The sequence below is a fragment of the Ovis aries genome, chromosome 8 (genome assembly GCF_016772045.2).
Source record: "Ovis aries strain OAR_USU_Benz2616 breed Rambouillet chromosome 8, ARS-UI_Ramb_v3.0, whole genome shotgun sequence".
NCBI classification, from domain to species: Eukaryota; Metazoa; Chordata; class Mammalia; order Artiodactyla; family Bovidae; genus Ovis; species Ovis aries.
The window spans coordinates 19,281,708-19,303,092 of record NC_056061.1 but is presented as its reverse complement, the minus strand read 5'-3'; the positions used below and the strand labels follow the sequence as shown (position 1 = coordinate 19,303,092).

General features: G+C 38.8%; 1 protein-coding gene and 1 non-coding gene across 10 annotated transcripts in view; one reads left to right on the top strand and one right to left on the bottom strand.

Annotated features, from left to right (window-relative positions):
- Window positions 1-21,385, bottom strand: part of FAM184A (family with sequence similarity 184 member A) — a 122,922-nt gene that overhangs the window by 41,650 nt on the left and 59,887 nt on the right. For all 9 annotated transcript variants that reach the window (XR_006060586.2, XM_042253267.2, XM_042253265.2 and 6 more), the window contains 5 exons: window positions 18,364-18,561; window positions 14,566-14,688; window positions 3,887-4,048; window positions 1,828-1,949; window positions 894-1,044 (listed from right to left, as the gene is read on the bottom strand). Coding sequence is in view for 8 of the 9 variants with exons in the window: in XM_042253267.2 (XP_042109201.1) it covers window positions 894-1,044; window positions 1,828-1,949; window positions 3,887-4,048; window positions 14,566-14,688; window positions 18,364-18,561 (756 nt within the window). In the remaining variant the exon portion in view is untranslated. The remainder of the gene's footprint in view (window positions 1-893; window positions 1,045-1,827; window positions 1,950-3,886; window positions 4,049-14,565; window positions 14,689-18,363; window positions 18,562-21,385) is intronic.
- On the top strand, window positions 12,310-12,381 carry TRNAW-CCA (transfer RNA tryptophan (anticodon CCA)). The gene has a single exon. It is a non-coding gene; the product is annotated as a tRNA-Trp (tRNA).

Genomic DNA, 21,385 nt, shown 5'->3' with positions numbered 1-21,385 from the left:
TTTGTGTGAGTTTCAAAGGTTTCAAATTTATTCACAAAAGCTCATAAATATTCCTGGAGGTATACTCCCTTTCCAGAGTAACACTGTAAGTTACTAGGAAATACCAGTCACAGATGGGCAGGCTCAAAGTACTCTGGAAAGGTACTGCATGTATGTACCTATGTAATAAATAATCCTACAAAAAAGCCTATCCTGCTTATTTTGAAATTCATCATGATCACAAATAGAAAGATAATAGTAGATTTCTGGCACTAAATTGCTGAGCTGCTTCTTATCAAGTTCTGCACTTGCTTATCAACTGGTGACTCACACAGTCAGTCCTATTTAATTACTGGCTTTGCAGAAGACTGTTAAGAATTCATAAATTTAGGAGTTGTGTAAATGAGTGACAATGTGCAAATTCACTTAATTATAGGTGCTCTGGAAATAAGCGAGCCTGACATAAGAAGATAGATTTAGAAAAACCACACCTTACATTTATGTCACTTTGAAGCACAGCATGCAACTTCCTGCTGGTGAGAAAGAAGTAAATTGCTCACTTCTAGAAAGTGGTTTTAGGAAATTGGGATTACTTTTACTAATAAATTTTACCCTCCATTGCCCAAATGGTATCTAATGGCTTGGAAAAAGATGTTATACCTTCAAACTAAAACTTTTCCATTTAAAATCCTTAATTTATTCAGTTCAAATATTAAACCAAACAACTGTAAGTGCTTCTCAATATTTAGGATTGTAGATTTAACATAATTATTAAGCACACTATTCCTAAAAAATTTAAGTTAGTCCTATAAAAAATAACAAAATACAGTGAATTAACACACAACGTTTTATACTTCTTTAGCTAGCAAATGTCAAGGAAAATGATCTTCCCTAATCCACAGACTATTAATTACCTGGTTTAAGAGATCTTCTACTTTCTTCTGCCATGAATCCCTGGCTGCATTTTTCTCTCGCTCTTTTAACTGCAAAAGTTGAGACATTGCTGACTTTTTATCCTCTTCATGTTGAAGCCTTAACTCTTCACGAAGTTTGGAACACTCTTGTCTAAAACACAATAAATGTGTTTAATTTGTAAAGAGAATTTTTCCTCTCAATAACTACAGTCTAGTTTGTGTGCAGGTTTTCTAAGCATTTAACTGTCTCAAAAGCTGGCTCAGAGTAAGAGGTGCTTATTTTATCAGTAAGTTAAGGGCCATCAGGTAAACTGGTAACTTATCAAGATCACTGATTAATCAAATTACTGAAGGTAGAATACTTTCTAGAACAATAAGTCCTCTGACTTCAGATTAGTTCTCCATCTATATTATAGTCAGGAGAAGGAAATGGCAACCCACTCCAGTATTCTTGCCTGGAGAATCCCATGGACAGAGGAGCCTGGCAGGCTATAGTCCATGCGGTCGCAAAGAGTGGGACATGACTGAGTGACTTCACTTCACTTATAATATAGTTAAGGAAATGAAATAAAAAATTATCTGTATTTAAGCAGAAAAACAGAACTTCAATTTCTCTACATTTAACCATGGGAAAAATTAATTAAAAATGCTGCTACTACGGACCTCCCTGGTGGTCCAGTGGCTAAGACTCTGTGCTCCCAATACAGAGGGCCTGGGTCTGATCCCTGGTCAGAGAACTGGACCCCGCATGCCACATTTAAGAGTTCACCTGCTGCAGCTAAGACCCAGCATACCCAAATAAATAACAGCTTCTTAAAAAATGCTGCTACTATATCTTTAACAATGAGATAATGTAAGCCATATAAATAGAAAACCATTTTTTTTTTTTTGCATATGTGTATAGTAAGACGACATTAGAGAGTAAAGAGTGTACCTAAGGTTTTCAGTCCACTTCATCTCTAGGTCACGGGCCATTCTGTCCACTCGTAGTTTCTCCTCTTCTTTCATGGCGGCCACTGTTTCTTCATGCTGTTGCCTCTCCTGTTCTAGCTTACTCTGAAGAAGAAAAGCTATCAATAAGGACTAGTCTTCAGAGTCACTGCTGCTTATTTCAAGTAAGGAGAGTGCCTGCATTATAACTTTTAAATTCTTACAACACAATAATTGATAGCGCTATCTATAACGATTATTTGCAATTTTCTAACAATAAAATCATGGTACCCATTTTATCTTTTAAATGTCCTTGTGCAAGACATAGTTTATTAAGGCTCATACACTGACAAGTTATTTTAAAAAGCTTAAAATCAGCATTAAATTAATAACCTAAGCTTTCTATATCATAGGTATCTAAGAATTCAATTATCTTCACCTGAACACACACTATATAGGCAAATATATTATTAAAATTCATTCCCATTCATATCAAAAGTATGCTATCTATTCAAAGCCTAAGCATTATAACTGTACCTCACTGACCTGATTAATCATGAGAAGTTTAGGCTTCTATTTTTATCATGTAACTTCAAACCACTGGTCCACTGGTTTATGTTACAGTAATAGACTATGAAATCTGTGACATCTCTGTAGAGGAGCATAAATCAAGTGGTATTCTGAGTGTGAGGCTGGACACGACCTGTCTGGACAACACTGGCAACCGGTGACCCCTGCCAGCCGTGCACCCGCTCTCAGGGCACAACAGAAAAGGAAGAGATGCTGGTCCCAGCTTCTGTTATCACAGTGACCCTTTCTGGATCACCCACTTGCTATGGCATTGTTGAGGAGCATATCCAGATTTATGGGAAGGAAGTTGGTGCTGAAATTGTTGACCTGGCTAGTAAGCAGTAAATGGTGAAACCTGAATTTAGCAATCTTAGCCAACTGTCGTTTTCACTAAGTACTCTGCCTCGAGGAATTATTTTTTCCACCAAAGACAATGTTGAATGGAATAGAATTACTCAAAGTAAGAAATCTCTAGCTACTGTCCTCCTAGTTGTATTCATTTCTCTGTCTTCTACGGCAGTCTAAATATTTGCTCTGCTTCATGAGACTTGAAGGGGAAAGACAAACCTTTCCCAATATCTGTAGGTCATGGAGAATCACTCAGTTGCTATAGACCAGAGTTCAAATTCTTACCAGTTAAGAGAACTGTGCATACTATTAATATTATGGGTTGAATATTATTATGGGTTGAATTGTGTTTCCAAAGAGAGATGTGGAAGTCCTACCACCCCAGTTCCTCAGAATGTGATGTTATTTGGAAATAGGGTCAGTGAAGATATAATTAGGTAAGATGGAGTCAGGCTGGAGTTGGTGATGCCCTTCGTCCAATACAACAGGTATCCTTACAAGAAGATATAAGGACAGAGGAAGGATGCCATGAGAATACAGGGAAGACTGAAGTCGTGCTGCCAACAGCCAAGGAACACCCGACTACCAGGAGCTGGAAAATGCAGAAAGATCCTCCCTTAGAGGTTTAAAAGGGAGAATGGCCCTGGGAACACCTTGATTTTGAACTTTGAACCTTCAGAACCGTGAGAGAATAAATTCCTGTTGTTTTAAGCCACCATGTTTACAGTACTTAGCTATGTCAGCCCTAGGAAGCGAATACACTATATATAATGTGATGTTTAAAATAAGCTTTAAGCAGAGTAACTAAATCATGTTTCTACCTCACTGATGTTTAGATTATAGTAGGATAATAACGGAGAAGGCAATGGCAGCCCACTCCAGTACTCTTGCCTGGAAAATCCCATGGATGCAGGAGCCTGGTAGGCTGCGGTCCATGGGGTCGCTAAGAGTCGGATACGACTGAGTGACTTCACTTTCACTTTCACTTTTATGCACTGGAGAAGGAAATGGCAACCCACTCCAGAGTTCTTGCCTGGAGAATCCCAGGAACGGCGGAGCCTGGTGGGCTGCTGTCTGTGGGGTCGCATAGAGTCGGACACGACTGAAGCGACTTAGCAGCAGCAGCAGCAGGATAATGACATTACCTCAACATTTAACAGAGCATCCTTGGTTTCCTTCAGCCTCCCTTTAGTCAGATCAAGCTCATTCTGAAGTCTTTCCTGGGAGTCCTGAAGGCTGGCAATGAGTCCTTCGGCAGAGCCGAGACCTTGTTCGCTTTTGCTTACCATTTCTTGGAGGCGGCCAATCTGCAAGTAAATACAGTACTTTTAATACATCCCAGTGTAACTGACTAGCAAACAGTCACGTTTCTTAAAGTCTTTTCTTTAGATGAAATTTTACTGGTGGATCTTTCTTGATGAATTTGTAAGAAGCACTCAATCATGATAGTCTTCACCTGTTGTTTTTTGAAAAGACCTCCATATTTCCCTTTGTTATGGCAACCATGTAAATAAATGGATACCTCAAGCTCCTGGGAGTTACTGGTTATATCATATAATCAAATACCTATAAAGAAGAACTGAAGTAGGATAAAGATTATACCCAAGATTGAGGGGGAAAATATTTTTTTAAATACAAATATTAAAAAAAATTGCTCTTTAAAATGGCATCACATATTTCATTTGAGCCCTGTTCTCCATCTATTTATAAAAGTGATAGATTTTGATCAATATTGATAAGCTGGTAATGCAGCTTAAATTAGGGTATGCTGTGATTTCTGTGTTTCCATTAAAAAAAAAAAACTGTGTCATGAAACTGTTGAGTTAAATTTATACACTCTTGAAATCAGCTAATAGACAATGTGTTAATTAAGCAGAGTCATACCCACAAGTGATGAGAACTAAAATCAATAAATGAAAATATTTTAAATTACTTCACAGGAAAAGGCTATGACAAAAACATCTCATTTTTATAAAACAGCCAAGCCCATTAAAACTCAACAGATATGACAACTGGTAATTTTAAAATAATACCTGATTATTTCTCACTGTAAATACATACAAAGAAAACTGGAAATCCTTCAACCCCTCTCTAACCTGAAATTCCCTGTCCCCAACTTTCTGTCTCCTTTCCATGCAGATGTAGGGACATGCTGAGCAACTGTGGTGATGGGAGCACTCTATCTTGTTAGTATCTTTAAGGAATGCCAACATCATAAAATGAGCTGGGCGCTTTCAGTTCTTCTGAGCTCTGAAATATTTTCATAGCTAAGATTTACTTGCTCTTTGAAGATTTGGTAAAAGTCATTCTCTAAAATCCTCTGGATCTAGTGCCTCCTTAGTATATGTGGGACTTTTCAGTTTCTTTCCTGGCTATATAATTGGTTTGGCCAGGCTGTTTAACTACTTTGAGTCATTTTAGAAATTTAAATTTTCACACAAAGACATCAGTTTTCCCTAAATTTTAAAATTTACTAGTGTATTTGTACATAATATTCATATATAGTGTTCTAAAATTTTTCTGTCGTGTTTATGTCACATTCCCCTAGCCTATATAGTTTGTTTCTTCTTTACTTTTTGTGTTGACCTGGCTTGCCATGAAAGTGTTTTGCAGCAGTAAATGAATGAATTTAAGAAAAGTGACTATTAAGAGAGTTAAAGAGTCCTGAACTTAGCAAAAAATCTAGTTTCAAGTTCTGGGTCTGTCAATACAAAATAGCAGTAAAAATACCTGCCTTATAGACTTATTACAATAATTCAATTCTAGGGTTATGTGGGAAAATATTTTTTTAACTAGAAAGCAACATACAAATATTAGGTACCAATCAATAAGGAAGGGACAACTAAAGCTATCAACGTGGAGAATAATTTTCTTCCACAATCCAGAAAGTTTTCAGATAAGTAAGGGTTATATACACAGAAGGAATACATGAAGAAAAACTTGTAAATAACACTATTCATGTAATTACACAAGGAATTAAAGAGTGTTCAAGAAATAAGAATTTAATTATTGACAGAATGAGTATGTTTAAATAGGAAAAAACTTTAAAATTCTGTACAACTAAAGAAGCAAACTTTCAAAGAACATAACTGATTAAAGTTTGTTTTCCAAATATAATAAAACTGGATAGGTATGGAACACATCTGTTGCCCTTCATTGTCAGAACCTCCTTTTGTCGCTAGGGGAATCTATCCTTCCTATGGGTCCAGGAGGTCTCAGCAGGGGTTCAGCCCAACTCCAGGACTGAAACGTTCACTAAAGCATAAACAAATAAGGTCATCTCCTTCTGCTGACCATGGGGACTGGTCAGGGGCAGGCACATGATTAAAGAAATCTCAGGACTTTTAAAGGAGCTCCTAAAAAAGGCCATTTCCAGTTGCACATATACCTAAGAGGTTGTGCACATAATACTGAAGAATTACCACACAAACAGAGCAAACCCAACTCAACAGAAAAAGAGAAACTGAGCTCCAGTGTCAACAAGTTCCGTTCTGAATCTGGTCGTGACTGATGCTAACATTCTCCTGGGACTTTTCAGTCACATGACTCAAGAAATTTCCATAGGCCAGTTTGAGTTGGGCTTTCTGTCACGTACAACAGAGATCAATACACAGATTCTCCTTGTCAACGTGCACACCGAAGGAATTACAGTGAGTAGAAGCCCCCTCCCTGTAATAGCTACCCACAGTTACTTTTCTCTCTAATCCGTTCTTTATGACTCTCCAGAGTCAACTTATTAAAATTACAAGTATGAATATGAGTGTCAGCTCTACCCCCATGCAACTGTCCACATATTTGTACCCAGCATCTTCCAAATGCTTTCTGTTTTCTTCAGGATAACTTCTAAAATCTTTCAAGGGGCTTTCAAGGCACCTCGGCATAGTTCCTGCCTAACTCTCTGGTCTTGGTTTGGTAAAACTCCCCATGGCTTTGATATTCATTGGGGGTAAGAGAGGCACTGTGGTTAAGAATTGAGTTCTGAAATTTCACTGCTAGGATTGGAATTCTGGCTTTACCCAATTACTGTGTGACTTGGGCAAGTCACGTAACATTTTGTGATTTAGTAACTAGTATTTACTGCATGGGATTATTTTGAGACTTAACAGTATAAACGAGAGAATACACTGAAACAATGCCTGGGTCATAGTTAGAACTAAATGAGTATTATCATACTATAGTTACTTTTGTACTTCATCTATACTGGCATCCCTCCAATTCCTAGAAACTTCTCATGTCTCAGGGCCTTTGCGGGAGCTATCCTCAGTTTATTCTTGTAGTGAACTCCTATTAATCACTTACCACCATTCTGTAATTTTTGCTGAATTTCTACTGAAAATTTTGTCAATAATCTTTAAGCATTTCCTTAGCTTCAATACACTGGAATGTATATTCTCCTCTTTATGGCTTTTACACATGCTGCTAAATTCCTTTCCAGGAAAATCATGATTTTATATTCCCATCAGCAGCTTTTGGTGTTTATTTCTTTACCCTTATCAATGCTGCATGGTCTTATGTTTTGCTTAATCATTGTTAATTTTATGGTAATGAAATGACATCTTACTGATTTCCAGTTTTCAAATGATAGTGGTATTAAAATTGTTTTCCATGTATTTTCTTTAGCCCATTTAAAAAACTACAGTGCATTTTTCTTACTGTTTTGTAAACAGTCTTCTGGTGTTAAAGACTTTTAAATTCTGTTACTCATATAGTTTGCCAATCATTTATTCCACCCTCCCCATTTTTCCTCTCTTAGTTTTGTTGGTGGCTCCACAGTAAAAAATCCCCCTGCAGTGCGGGAGATGCAGGAGACACAAGTTCAGTCCTTGGGTCAGGAAGATCCCCTGGAGAAGGAAATGGCAACCCACTCCAGTATTCCTGCCTGGGAAATCCCATGGATGGAGGAGCCTGGTGGGTCGCAGTCCATAGGGTCGCAAAGAGTAGGACGCGACTGAGCATGCACGCACAATTTGATATACAGAAGTTTTAGTTTTAATTGTACAAATATTTTGTTTTTAATTCATGACACTGCCACGGTATTTCAAAAGGCCTTCTCTGTCCTTTTATTTTTGTCCCTGGTATTTTCATATTTTATTTATATTCATGATTTAATATTACATTTCAGTGCTTAGCCCATCTGGGATTTTTTTGGTACCAGGTTGAAGAAGGAATCTAACTTTATTTTCCTCTTCTCTTCCACTGATATGTAGTCTTAAAAAAGTACTGTCATCCACTATGATTCAGATTAAACCTAGTAAGTCTAGCTTCTGTCCTACTGTTCTACTGACATGATAGAAAAGTCCTCAGAGCATTCCTGATTGAATGACCTTTCCAGGCCTCACAGTCTGACTCTAATCACTGTGTGACATTGTGAGGCACTTCCAACCCTCTTTAAGTATTTGCTTTCGCGGTTTTCTAATATCTGTTCACCCTTATTCTCATGCTTTGATTCCTCCTTTTCAGTTTTGTTCCCTGGCTCCGTTAATTCAGTATTGGTACTCCTCTTGTTACCAGCAATCTTCTCATCAGCTATCCTTGGGTGGACTCTTCTTAAATGGCTTCAAGAACTGCCTGATCTTTAGCTCCAGATCCACACCCTAAACTAAGTTCCAACAGAGAAGTCTTAAAATCACTTCAAAGTCAGTATATCTAAACAACTCAGCGTCTTGCCATTCAATGTGTTTTTTTCCCCTGTAATTTCTGTCTTGCACTAGTGGCATCGTGAGCTGTCCCAAACACCTAAGGAGACACCTGGGTCTCTTTCTCTGACTCACCACACCAAACCCCATAAATTTTATTTTAAAGCTTTTAAATTTTTATTGACATACAGTGGATTTCCAGTAATATATTAGCTTCAGGTATACAAAATAGTGACTCAATATAGAATTTTAAATAAATTTTAATAAATAAAATTTTAAATAAAATTAAAATTGTATAGGTTGTACTCTGTTTTAAAGTTATTACAAAAATAATGGCTATATTTCTACATGCTATACCATATATCCCTGTAGCTTATTTATGTTATACATAGTAGATTATACCTCTTAATCTCATACCCCCGTCTTGCCCCTGCCACCCGTCTCCCTACTGGTAACTGCTAGTTTGTTCTCTGTATCTGTGAGTCTGTTTCTGTTTGCTTTTATGCATTTGTTTGTTTTCTTCTTTTACATTTCACATTTAAGTGATAACTAAGAATATTTGTCTTTTTTCTGATTTATTTCACTAAGCACAATTTTTTGTGTCCATCCACATTGCTGCTAATGATAACATTTCATTCTTTTTTATTGTTAAGTAACAACTGAATTTTATATATACACACATCTTCTTTACCCATTCATCTGTTGATGGACACTTAGGCTGCTGCCATATGGTGGCTATTATAAATAATGCTGCTATGAGCACTGGAGAGCATGTATCTTTCTGAATTAATGCTTTTTATTTTCTTTGGATATTTACCCAAGAGTGGAATTGCTGAATCATGGTAGTTCTATTTTGGGTTTTTTTTGTTTTTTTTTGGTGTGGTCAACACTTAAAAAAAATTTTTTTTAAATTTTAATTGGAGGCTAATTACTTTACAATATTGTGGTGGTTCTTGCCATACGTTCACATGAATCAGCCATGTTCTTTTTAGTTTTTTGATGAATCTCCATACTAGTCTCTACATTGACTGCACCAATTTCCATTTCCACCAACAGCATACAAGGATTTCCTTTTCTCTACATCCAGGCCAACATTTGTTATTTACAGATGTTTTGACAGTAACCATTCTGCCAGGTAAGACATGGTATTTCATTGTTTTTGATTAGCATTCTCTAATAATTAGTGACGTTGAGCATCTTTTCATGTGCCTGTTAGACCTTTTTCCAAAGAATACATGTGGATGGCTATCTAGGTCTTCTGCTCATTTTTGTTTTACCTATTTACTTAAATTTTTTCTATATATACTCCAGCATATTTCATTGTATGTTGTGTGTGTGTATGCTCACTCGGTTCAATTGTTGTCTGTGACCCCATGGACTGAAGCTCACCAGTCTCCCCTGTCCATGGAATTCTCCAGGCAAAGATACTGCAGTGGGTTACCATCCCCTCTTCCAGGGTATCTTTCTGACCCAAAGATTGAACCCATGTTTCCTACCATCTCCTGCACTGCAGGTGGTTTCTTTACCACTGAGCAGCCCATTCTGCTCATTTTTTGACTGGGCTGTTTTTCTATATTGAGTTGTAAGAGCTGATTATATATTTTGGATATTAACCCCTTATCTGTCATATTATTTGCAAATATTTTCTCTCATTAAGTTTTTTTTCTTTTTGTCAATGGTTTTCTTTGCTGTGCAAAAGCTTTTAATTAGGTCCCATTTGTTTATTTTTGCTTTTATTTCTTTTACCTTAGGAGACAGATTCAAAAAACATGGCTACTAATTACATCAAGTATTTACTGATCTACTACCATCTGTCAGCCAGCATAACAACTATGATAGACCACTGTACAACAAACAAATGCAAATGATTTTCATTTTAACAAAATATTGAAAAAATATATATAGACTTCAAAAGTTATTTTCAGAAGAAAATCAACAGCTTAAGTATTTTTTTAGTGTATTTATTTATTTGCCTGAACCACGTCTTAGTTGTAGCCTGCAGGATCTTTAGTTGAGACAAACAGGATATCTTAGTTGTGGCAATGTGGGATTGAACCCGGGTCCCCTGCATTGGGAGCAAGGAGTCTTAGCCACTGCACTACCAGAAAAGTCCCCCAAATCAACAACTTAAATATTATAAGAACATTTTCAAAGACCATGATGGTCAGATTGATTGATGATTCAACTTACACTTTTGCCTTCGGGGCTGATCCCAAAGTACCATTTCATAGGATTAAACGGTTATCTTCCACCTGAGGTTTTAAATTCACTAGCTTCCCTTAATATTCTGTTATGACTCTGGAATTCATGAATTTATCATCTGAATACATAGTTGAGCTATTTATGTTTTTAGGCTATTTCACTTATAAGGGTATCAAGATCTATCAACTTATGAAAATAGGACATTCTCCAATTTTTTTCTAAAATGATCACTTTCAGTCTTTACAAACTTCTTCCTGTCTTTCCATAAATGTTCCTATTTTCCATCCAATAAATATAAGTGGAATAAAATCTTTATTTAAAAGGCTAAATTTTCTGACTTGGTATTTTTTAAAATGCAGCTATATGTGATTGGCAAGAAGCACATGTAAACATTAGGATACAGAAAAACAGAGTCAGTAGATAAAAAAATATATATCAGTCAGCTTATACAATATCAAGTAACAAAGACTAACCAAAAAGAATGATTCATTAAGTAGCTAAAGCAATTTTATATTTGTATGCATATAACAAAAGCCTCTAAATATACAAAGAAAAAAATGATAGAATGTAAGAAGAAATAAGCAAACCCATCATCACAGTATCAGTTTCTAGAAGCTGATAAATCAAGAAGATAAACCAAAAAGAATACAAAATATTTGAAGAAAACAGCTTAAAATTCTGCTTTAATGAACAGGAATATAGATTACATTGCATTAAACAAGTGGATGCAGTCAGAATATTGAACTTCTCTCATATGCGAGGTTAGTATGCTTGCCTTAAAAAGTTTCACAAATTATTTTCATATGAACCACAATGTCATTAAGGTTAAAGGCATTTTGATCTTACACAGCTCTTCCATAGAACAGAAAGGGCACAAGTCCTACTTCATTTTATAAGGCTAGTATAATGTTGACTCCAAAACCAGAAAAGGATGGTATAAAAAAGGAAAAGCACAAAGCAATCTTATTCAAGCCTAGGCTTAAAAATCTGAGAATATAAAGAAACACTATGTTTTTAAAAAAAGAACAGGAAATTAACATGTAATACAGTTTTATTAACTCAAGTACAGATTTTGTTTAAATGTCACAACAGTTTATGCTAGTGTCCATTATTTTCATACCTTATTTAAGATTTCGCATTGTATTTAGCTGCACTGAGCAGCTTCAGCTACATGCAATGAATCCTAATAAATTTTCTTTTCATTTTTATTCTGTTACAAATATTTTCCTTTCTACAACTTCTTAGATATACCATCACTTAAAAGTGGACATTTAATTTCCAAATACATGGGATTTTAAAAATATCTTCAATATTAATTTCTCATTTTGATATTAATTTCTCATGTAAGTGCTTTCTTCTCTGCAATCACTTTCTGTGTTTTTTCAGTCTTTTAACTTTATTGACAGTTTCAATGGCTAAGTCAAAGACCTCTCTTGATAAATGTCACATTGCATTTGCAAATATGTGGGTTATTTTCAGGTATCTTTTGATACTGATTTCTAACCTAAGTCCACAGTGATAAAAGAACACACTATGATTTCATAGACTATGAAATATCTGCACATTGTTTTATGTCCCTGGATATGCTTCAGTGTCTCCTGGTTTATAGTCTATGGGAACTTGAAGAGAATTGGTATCCTGCTGTTGTATGAAATTATATAAATCTTAATTATGTTGAATTGTTCCTAGTGCTTTTCAGGTCTACTATATCCTTCTACTTTTCTGTCTATTCCCTGGTGGCTCAGAGGCTAAAGCGTCTGCCTCCAATGCAGGAGACCCGGGTTCGATCCCTGGGTTGGGAAGATCCTCTGGAGAAGGAAATGGCAGCCCACTCCAGTACTCTTGCCTGGAGAATCCCATGGACGGAGAAGCCTAGTAGGTTACAGTCCACGGGGTCGCAAAGAGTTGGACACGACTGAGCGACTTCACCTTTCACCTTTCTGTCTATTCATTCTATTATTTTTGAGAGTTTGATATTGAAATTCCAACTAAAAATATTAAATTTATCTACTTAAAATTAATTGTAATGTACAGTGAAGTAGTGAAAGTCACTCAGTTGTGTCCGACTCTTTGCGACCCCATGGACTATACAGTCTATGGAATTCTCCAGGCCAGAATACTGCAGTGGGTAGCCTTTTCCTTCTCCAGGGGATCTTCTCCACCCAGGGATTAAACCCAGGTCTCCTGCATTGCAGGCGGATTCTTTACCAGCTGAGCCACAAGGGAAGCCCAAGAATACTGGGGTGGGCAGCCTATCCCTTCTCCAGGGGATCTTCCCAACCCAGGAATCGAACCGGGGTCTCCTGCACTGCAGGCAGATTCTTTACCAAATGAACTATCAGGGAAGCAAAAATCTTAATTCATCTATTTAAAAATAATTGTATAGTGGAACTATAAAGAAAATAAAAAATTATAATCTGGCATGGAAAACTAGGACTTCTTCTAGAACTTCAAGGTTGATTTAAAATTATAAAATTGATTAATGTAACCAGTCCACTGGGTCACAAAGAGTTGAACACAACTTAGCTACTGAACAACAACAAAGGTACCACATTAAGTTAAACAAAAAGGAGTTAGATCCCAATAGATGCAGAAAAATCAACATCAATTTGTGATTGTTTTTCAAATTAGGAAACTAGAATTACAAGAGAAATTTCTAAACCTGATAAAGAGCATTTACAAAATAAAACTTCAAAGAAGCATCATAATTAACTGTGAAATATTGACACCCTTCATTTTAAGAGCTGGAAATAAAACAAGAATGCTTATTATCTCTGGAGATCTTAGCCAGCAAAGCAAGGCAGGAAAGAAAATGCCCCAGGGTGAAGGGAAGGTAGATGCGTACGAGGGATGAGTCAGGCATATTCTTGGGGAGCCATTCTAAAATGGCACTACAATATTACCAGGGTGCTAAAACATAATTGAGAATGTATCCAGAAGGAAAATCAATTATGTATTTAGCAGAGCTCTTCTCCGTGAGGTAACAGTAAGCAGGTCGGAGGAACACTTAAACCACTTGGAAGAAGGAGGAGAACTCCAGGGCACTTGCATGAGAAACACAGATGGTCACTAAACCACCTTTTAATGAGAGAAACCACAAGGATCACAGACCCTGAGGGCGGTGTGCAGGGGACGATCCTGAACAATCAAGGACAGACTGAGCTAGTATCAGTAACAATCTAATTCCCTACTGTACCCTAAAGCCATGCTTGGGACCTCTCTCTGAATAAATGTTTAAAGATAATTAAATAATACCAACTGCAAATCATTAACCTGCCTGGGGCACTCGTGTTTTGGTGTGGTTTCTGTGAGCAGGAGAGTGATGAGAAAGTAGGACATAAAGACTGTTTTGGCAAGATGAGGCTAGCGAGGTAGGAAGAGCTGTCAAGATGAGATGCGTCAAGAAAAGAACTTGCTTTAGGAACACCAGTCTAGGAGCCCCATGAAGGATGAGCTGGAACAGAAAGAAAAGAGGACTGTTCCAGCTGGGCTGTTGGGGGACACAGGTGAATGAGGACAAAAGAGAAAAAGTGATGAAACAAACAATATTGTAGCCTTTCAACGGTCTTTACATTTATTTTACTCATAACTTTTTTGATTTATAACACTTTATTACAGCCTATTCCTAATCTTTTCTTTCCCAGGCTAAACAATACTATTTCCATATAGAATTTAAAAGTGTAAAGATTTGGCATAGAGAATATGAAGTCAATGTTTTGCCAAAGAGTAAAAAAACAAACCTCTTGTTTTCTTTCTTATAAGGGGATATTGTCTTCTGTTTTGCTTTCCCCCGCAAAAGCACCTTCCTCCAAATTTAGGTGTGTCTTTTTAGTTGTTTTTGTAGTAAATTTTTACCTTGTGAGATATAATCAATGTCGTGTGAAAAATTCAACATCAGAGAAAGTTTTTGATTATTTTTACTCTACATATGTTACCTTCCACACAGGCTCATCTACTTACACGACGTTAGCGAACAAAGTACTTGCCTCTTGATTGGCTGAATCCAGTTTGTCTTCCAATTCTTCCTTCAGGTTTTCTAGCTCCTGTTGAAGCTGATCTTTATCCTTTTCCAGGTTTAGTTTTTCCTTTTTATGTTGTTCCTCCAATTCCTTACAAAAAGAAATTTTAAAAGATTAATAAAACTGCAAATATCGTATACTTCAAAGACTCCAAGAAAAAGATTATTCTGTTTTAAATTGATGCTTGGCTCTTCAAATTAGCGTTATACTTAAATATTAATAGCAGAGTTAACAATGAATCTAATTAATCCTAGGGGCTTTGAGTCTATCATTCTAAATCACTTATGATGTAGCAATTAAGTCATTTTTTAAAAATGGTAAAAATATCTGCCTAATCTAGATCAAGCTGAGGTCCAAAACAAACAGAAATGTGTGCTATAAATGATAATCTTGTGAGATGAGAAAAATTCTAACTCCTGAGTTCATAATTCTTTTATACTGACATAAAAATACAAAGACTATTAACACTTCTGGAACTCAGCGCTCTAGCATTGGAATTTAGTCAAGGATTAACAAGTAAAAAATTAAAGTATCTAAAGAGCAATACTACTAACATTGATACTGAAGAAGACCAACTATTTGGCAGGCATGCTGCTCACTACTTGGCATATAAAAGGAATAAGACATAGTGCCTGCCCTTAATAAGCTCATTGAAGAATATATGATTAAAACGAGTTGTAATGGGGGTTGAATGGGGAACTAAGAAGTTGCGGCTTGGTGTGAAACTTCTACGGAGAGTTTCCTAAGCATAGTTTGAAGGAGTGGACCAGTAAGGAAAGGTGGTGAAGAGGGAGAAACAACAGTGTAGGCAGAAGGAAATGCACGTGCAACAATGGAGGGAACAAGAGCGAGAGCAGGGCACATTACAAGTACGTCTGCAGTGTAAGGTGAGAAGACTGATAGTAATAAACAGTACTCTGTGCCAGCAGTCCCCAGGACAAACCCCAGGCTGATGATTTAAGGGGATGTCTCTCAGGACTCAGCATGAGTCTGTACTCACAGCTATGATGTATTATAGCAAAAGGATACAAGGACAATCAGCAAAGAGAAAAGGCACCGCGGGCAAAGTCTGCAGAAAACCAGACTCAAGCTTCTGAGTCCTCTCACACAGAACTCTCCAGCAAGCTGGGGCAATGTATGTGAAATGCTGATACTAGGAAAGCTCACGAGGGACCCAGTGCTGGGTTGCTTAGTGGGGACTGGCCACATAGGTACCCCCTTGATTAGTATGTTCCACAATTTCAGACTCCAAGAATGAGAGCATGTGTTCAGCATAAACCATATTGTCTAGTTAAACAGTTTAGGCACAGTGAGCCGCTCTCATCAGGAAATGGCGAGAATTCTCATGAAAATCAACTTCCAGACACCAGGCAACGGCCGATTTTGCACCACATTTTCTAAGAATGGCACTTGCAAGGCTACTGCGTTATCTCTTTTCTGCATGGATTTTCTGTATATTCATACCCTTTCTGGTAACTAAGTCATGAGGGACGGTGAAGTCACTTTTAGCTAAGAGTTCTTTAAACGATAAAAGGACACTGGAGAAAGATTATTTGGAAGGAGGACGGTTTTAGCTTAGGCTCAGACATAAACCAGCTGGGCAAGAACTAGAAAGCTTTTAGGAAACTGTAAAATGCTATTATATAAAACATGTAACAACTATCATTAATACATGCCGACACAAGGTGGTGGCTAAATGCCTTAGGGTTTGATATCTGAGACCAAACTCAGGGCTGACTGACTCATCCTAGCTGCATGTGCTTTAGCAAGTATTAACCCCTCTGGGTCTCCACGTCTCTTCAGTAAGATGGGTACAGAAATCAAACCAATAGGAGCCCTGCAAGAACTAAATGAAAAAACAAATGTAAAACACCACTGCAGTGACAGGTAAACACGGTAAGAAATACTTACACTTATTTATCACCGTATGCTCAGATGCGTCTCGGTTCCTAACACTTTATCTCACTTAGTCCTCAGGGATATTACAAGATGGATCTTTTTAGGTTGGTACAAAAGTAACTGCGGTTTTGGACCGTAAATTTTAAATCATTATAACTAGGCTCAAACCCATCTTTATTAATCAAAATAGAAACTATTACAATCAACACACTTTTATTGTTTCCAGTAAGAAACAATTTTGTTTATTCCTATAACATAAAAATCTGTGCTTCAGAATTCAACGAACTCTTGGAAAGTATCTTCTGCCTCCTGCTGGTTATGGGAGCATTCTCCCTATAAAAAGTTGTTGAGATGCTTGAGGAAGTGGTAGTCAGTTGGTGAGAGGTCAAGGGAATATGGCAGATGAGGCAAAACTTCACAGCCCAATCCATTCAACTTCTGAAGTGTTGGTTGTATAATGTGAGCTTGGGCACTGTTGTGCAGAAGAATTGGGCCCTTTCTGTTGACAATGCCAACTGTAGGCGTTGCAGTTTTGGGGGCATCTCATTGATTTGTTGAGCGTACTCCTCAGACGTAAGGGCTTGCCAGGATTCAGAAAGCTATGGTGGGACCGATGGGCAGCAGGCCACCGAACAGTGGTATGACCTTTTTTGGTGCAGGTTTGGCTTTAGGAAGTCTGCTTTGGAACTTCTCTGTCCAACCTCTGAGCCGGTCGATGCTGGCTGTCATATAAAATCCACTTTTCATCACACGTCACAATCCAATCAAGAAATGGTTCATTTCTTATTCATAGAATAAGAGAAAACAACACTTCAAGGCAATGATTTCTTTTGGTTTTTGGTCATCTCATGAGGCACCCACTTAGGGAGATTTTTCACCTTTCCAATTTGCTTCAAATGCCAAGTGATCACAGAATGGTCACCTCTGACTTCTTCGGCAACTTCTTGTGGTATGAAGATCAGCTTCACTAATCCTCTCAGTCGGTCGTTGTCCACTTCTGATGGCCTGCCACTGCACTCCTCATCTTCAAGGCTCTCATCTTCTTTGCAAAACTTCTCAAACCACCACTGCACTGTACATTCATCAGAAGTTTCTGGGCCAAATGCGTTGCTGATATTGCGAGTTGTCCCCGCTGCTTTACGACCCATTTTGAACTCAAGAAAATCACTTGAATTTGCTGTCTAATATCATTTCTATAGTCTAAAATAAATATAAACAGCAAGTAATAAATCATTAACAAAAAACAAAGCAAGAAATGGGCATTACAATGATGTACAACGTAACCGCATTTATTTAAGAATGTGTTCCAATATCAAATAGCAAAGTTCAACAACATAAAACCACCATTACTTCTGCACCAACCTAATAGCTTCATCTTCAAGTGAGCAGCCTCAGGTATAGCCTTTGGGACCCAAGAAAAAGCAGCTAGTAAGCAAAGGACTCGGTGTTAAGGACCCATCTGTCAGGTATCTTGCTTTTTCTACTATATAATTACTGTCTGTCGTGTATTACAATTAGCAAGCTTATTACTTAATTAAGGGCAATAATAAAACAAAAAACAGATCATTTTCCCAGGGAAGGAAACTGTCTCCAGGAGAATAAGCGCTCCAACTAATGAGGCTTCCTGAGGAGAAACCGATGTTGTTGTCTGATGAAGAGACAGCTCAAGATCAAGGGAGTGTTTCCATGATGGCTATACAAAGTAGAAATGCCTCATATCAATTTAATAAACTACAGCCCCTGTAGGAACTTTTATGTATGTTATTCTTTGAACTGAGATTTTCAGAGTGATTAGGAGATAGCAACTAGGTCATTATAGAAAGTCCACCAATTTATAATAAAATGCGAAGCTGAAGTTTTACTCACCAGCTGCAATTTTTTCTTATCCTTAAGCGCATTGCTGTGGACAGCCTCAATTGCCATGTGGTGCTTCCAAGCTAACTCTTCCAAAGTCTTGGAATGGGCCTCATTCAACTGAGCCATCTCCCCTTCCAGTCTACTTTGCAGGTTTTTTAGCTCCATCTCATAATATTCTTGCTGAGTCTTCTTTGCCTCGTTTACTTTCTAAAATTGAACAGAAATAAAAGGTCAATCTGCTTTTTTCATTACTGCTATTAGTATTTTAAATATCCAGTAAGTAGATAAACTTGGATGAACTGAATGCTACAGGATTAGACCATGGTACCTGAGAATACATCATTGGGTATTCTACAAGATGGCACAGCCAAAATGAGTAATTTTAAAGACAATGATAAAATACACTATTATTAGGTTAGAATCAAGTGTGAGTCAGCACTTCTGCAGGCTTAAGAGAAAAAAGCTTCCTCCGTGTCGAAGTGGTACACAAAATGGCCTACCAATACCCACTCAAATGGTATCAGCTGATACAACTGTATCAACAGCCAAGTAAAGGCCTTTTAAGCATTAACAGTCCAATGATGAAAAAAGCCAAAAGACTGTGGCAATGACATTTTTTAAGTTCTATGAAAGGAGCATACATCACGTGTTGTGAGAGTATACAGGAAAGGAGCTTAACCTGGATGGGGTGGGAGGTGATGTGGGGGGTGTGTGAGAGCGGGAAAGAGGTCAGCAAAGGCATTCCGGAAGGAAACACAGCTGAGCTGATGATAATGACACATTCTCTCATTTAATTCTTACAAGCCCCTCAGGAAGCAAGAGGTGAGAAAATTTCAAATCTAGATCTGATGTCTAAAGCCTGCATTCGTAATCCCGTCCAGCATTCTGAAAGCTGAGAAGCAGCTCACCAGGTGGTGAAGTCGGGGAGCTAGATGGCCATGCAGCTGAGCAGGGTGGCGGAGAACACAGGACTCACGGCTGGGAGCGGAGAGGGAGGGAGGCTCAGAAGCAGGCAGGGTCAAATGATGACCAGATGTCTTTATGCTAAGGACTCTAGAGTCTCTTCTGATGGGAATCAGAAATCACTGTGATTTAAGTGACTGATATTTAAAAAAAGGTTTTTTTAATTTGTATTCATTGATTTTTAATGATTGTTGTTTAAGCCACCCAGGCTATGCCATTTTGTGATAGCAGCCCCAGCAAACTAAGACAACTTGTGAAGGGGAAGGAGCAGAAAGGAAACGAGGACAGGAAGAACTCTGGGGAATACCTGAAATCAGGGAGCAGGAGGAGAACGAGGAGCCAGTGAAGGAGACGTGAGTGGCCGGGGGAGGAGGAGAGCCAGGAGGGGCCAGCATCGCTGAGACAAATGCTGGGCCAAGAGCTGAGAAAATGGGTACGGCTTCTGGGTGTGGTGGTGGTGTTCCCCCTGATGCCTTAGGATCCAGTTCAACAGAGCGGAGGTGGGGTGGGGGGAGCCACAGAGAAAAGAGGAAATGGAGGTACTGGGTGAAGCCTATTCTTTCAACAAGTTATGGGATGTTATGGAAGAGGAAGGTGAGAAAGTAAAACTTGAAGACAATGAGGTTAAAAGGGGTTTGAATTCTCTCAAGGGGCTGCTGCAGGACCCCTCCTTGCTGCTCTGTAAGACTCTTGGCAGACAGACACACCTCCTCTGACAGACACACCTCCTCTGGGTCACTGATGCCTCCTGGGAGGGCAGAGCCATCCTGCCGTCTGGCCTCTATGGCAGCTGCCCTCTACCTGCCTCCTGGCCCAATCTGCGGGTCTCTGGAACTACCCAGGAGGAAATACAAGGTCCTCATGTCACAGAAAGCAACACAACATAGAGGTGGAGACATGGGTTTTGGAGTCTCACAGCCCTGGGCTCAGGTTCCAGCTCTGCCACTTAGACACGTGACCGTGGGAACCATGAGTGCATAATGTCTGTAAGCCTTGGTTTTTCCATCTGTGAAATGGGAGTGATAAGGTAGAACCTATGTTACAGGGTTGCTAAAGATGAGATAATATGCCCCCAAATATTTAGCAATATTCCCAGCCCACTGTAAATATTTTATAGCTGTTAGCAACTATTTTACAACAGAAGAGATTATAATTATTCCCAAGGCCCAATAAAGGGGGAAAGCCCTAGGAAGATTCTTGAATGTAAGGCACTGGACTTTCTTTCCTGTTAAAGCCAGAAGGTATAGATAGAGGAAACAGAAAGTCCTAGCCTCCTCCTTTCCGGCCTGGGCCAGCCTGGGCCTCAGCCTTTCCCTTCCAGCCTCCCCTACAAGGATGGTGGTGTGAGGGGCTCAGGGCTCAGGGCAGTATTCTAGGACTGGATCCCAACCCCTCTTCAGCTCTCCCTGACTTGGGGTCCCCAGAAACCAGAGCCCCTACTTGAATACTCGGATGCAACATTTTAAGGGTCTTTTCATTTCACAGCTCAGACATGAAGTGCCCCTCATCAGAGAGCATAGCATCTCCCTAGAGCACTGTACCAGTCAGGGCCCAGCCAGAGAAGTGGGGAGGCAGGGAGAAGTGGGGAGGCAGGAAGAAGGGGCAGATCTGGCCTAGATGGACGGTTTGGGGAGCTACCACTAAACGAGTTATTGGAACGGATGAGCTTGTGGAATGAGTTGAGAATGCGAGAGGAACCCCAGGGGAACACAGACGGAGGAGGGAAGCTCCCAGACAAGACTGCAGGACCAGGGAGACAGGAGGAAAGTGCGAGAGAACCAAAGAGACGCTTGTGAATCAGACACAAGTCAGTGCCCCAGGAAGACAAGACCCCCCAAGTCCAGCAACTGGAACGTCACTGGAGGCTGAGGCCGAGTCTGTGGACTGGTAACAAGAGAAGCCAGGCCGGGCCGGGTGTGGAGTGAGCGGGAAGTGAGCAAGGCGAACAGACATTTTTCAGTACGCCTGGTGGTTGAAAGAAGGAGAAAGAGTGTTTCAAGCTCCCACCTGGCATTGCAGATATGTGAAAAACTGGAACACATATTCAAGCAACTACTCTACATATGAC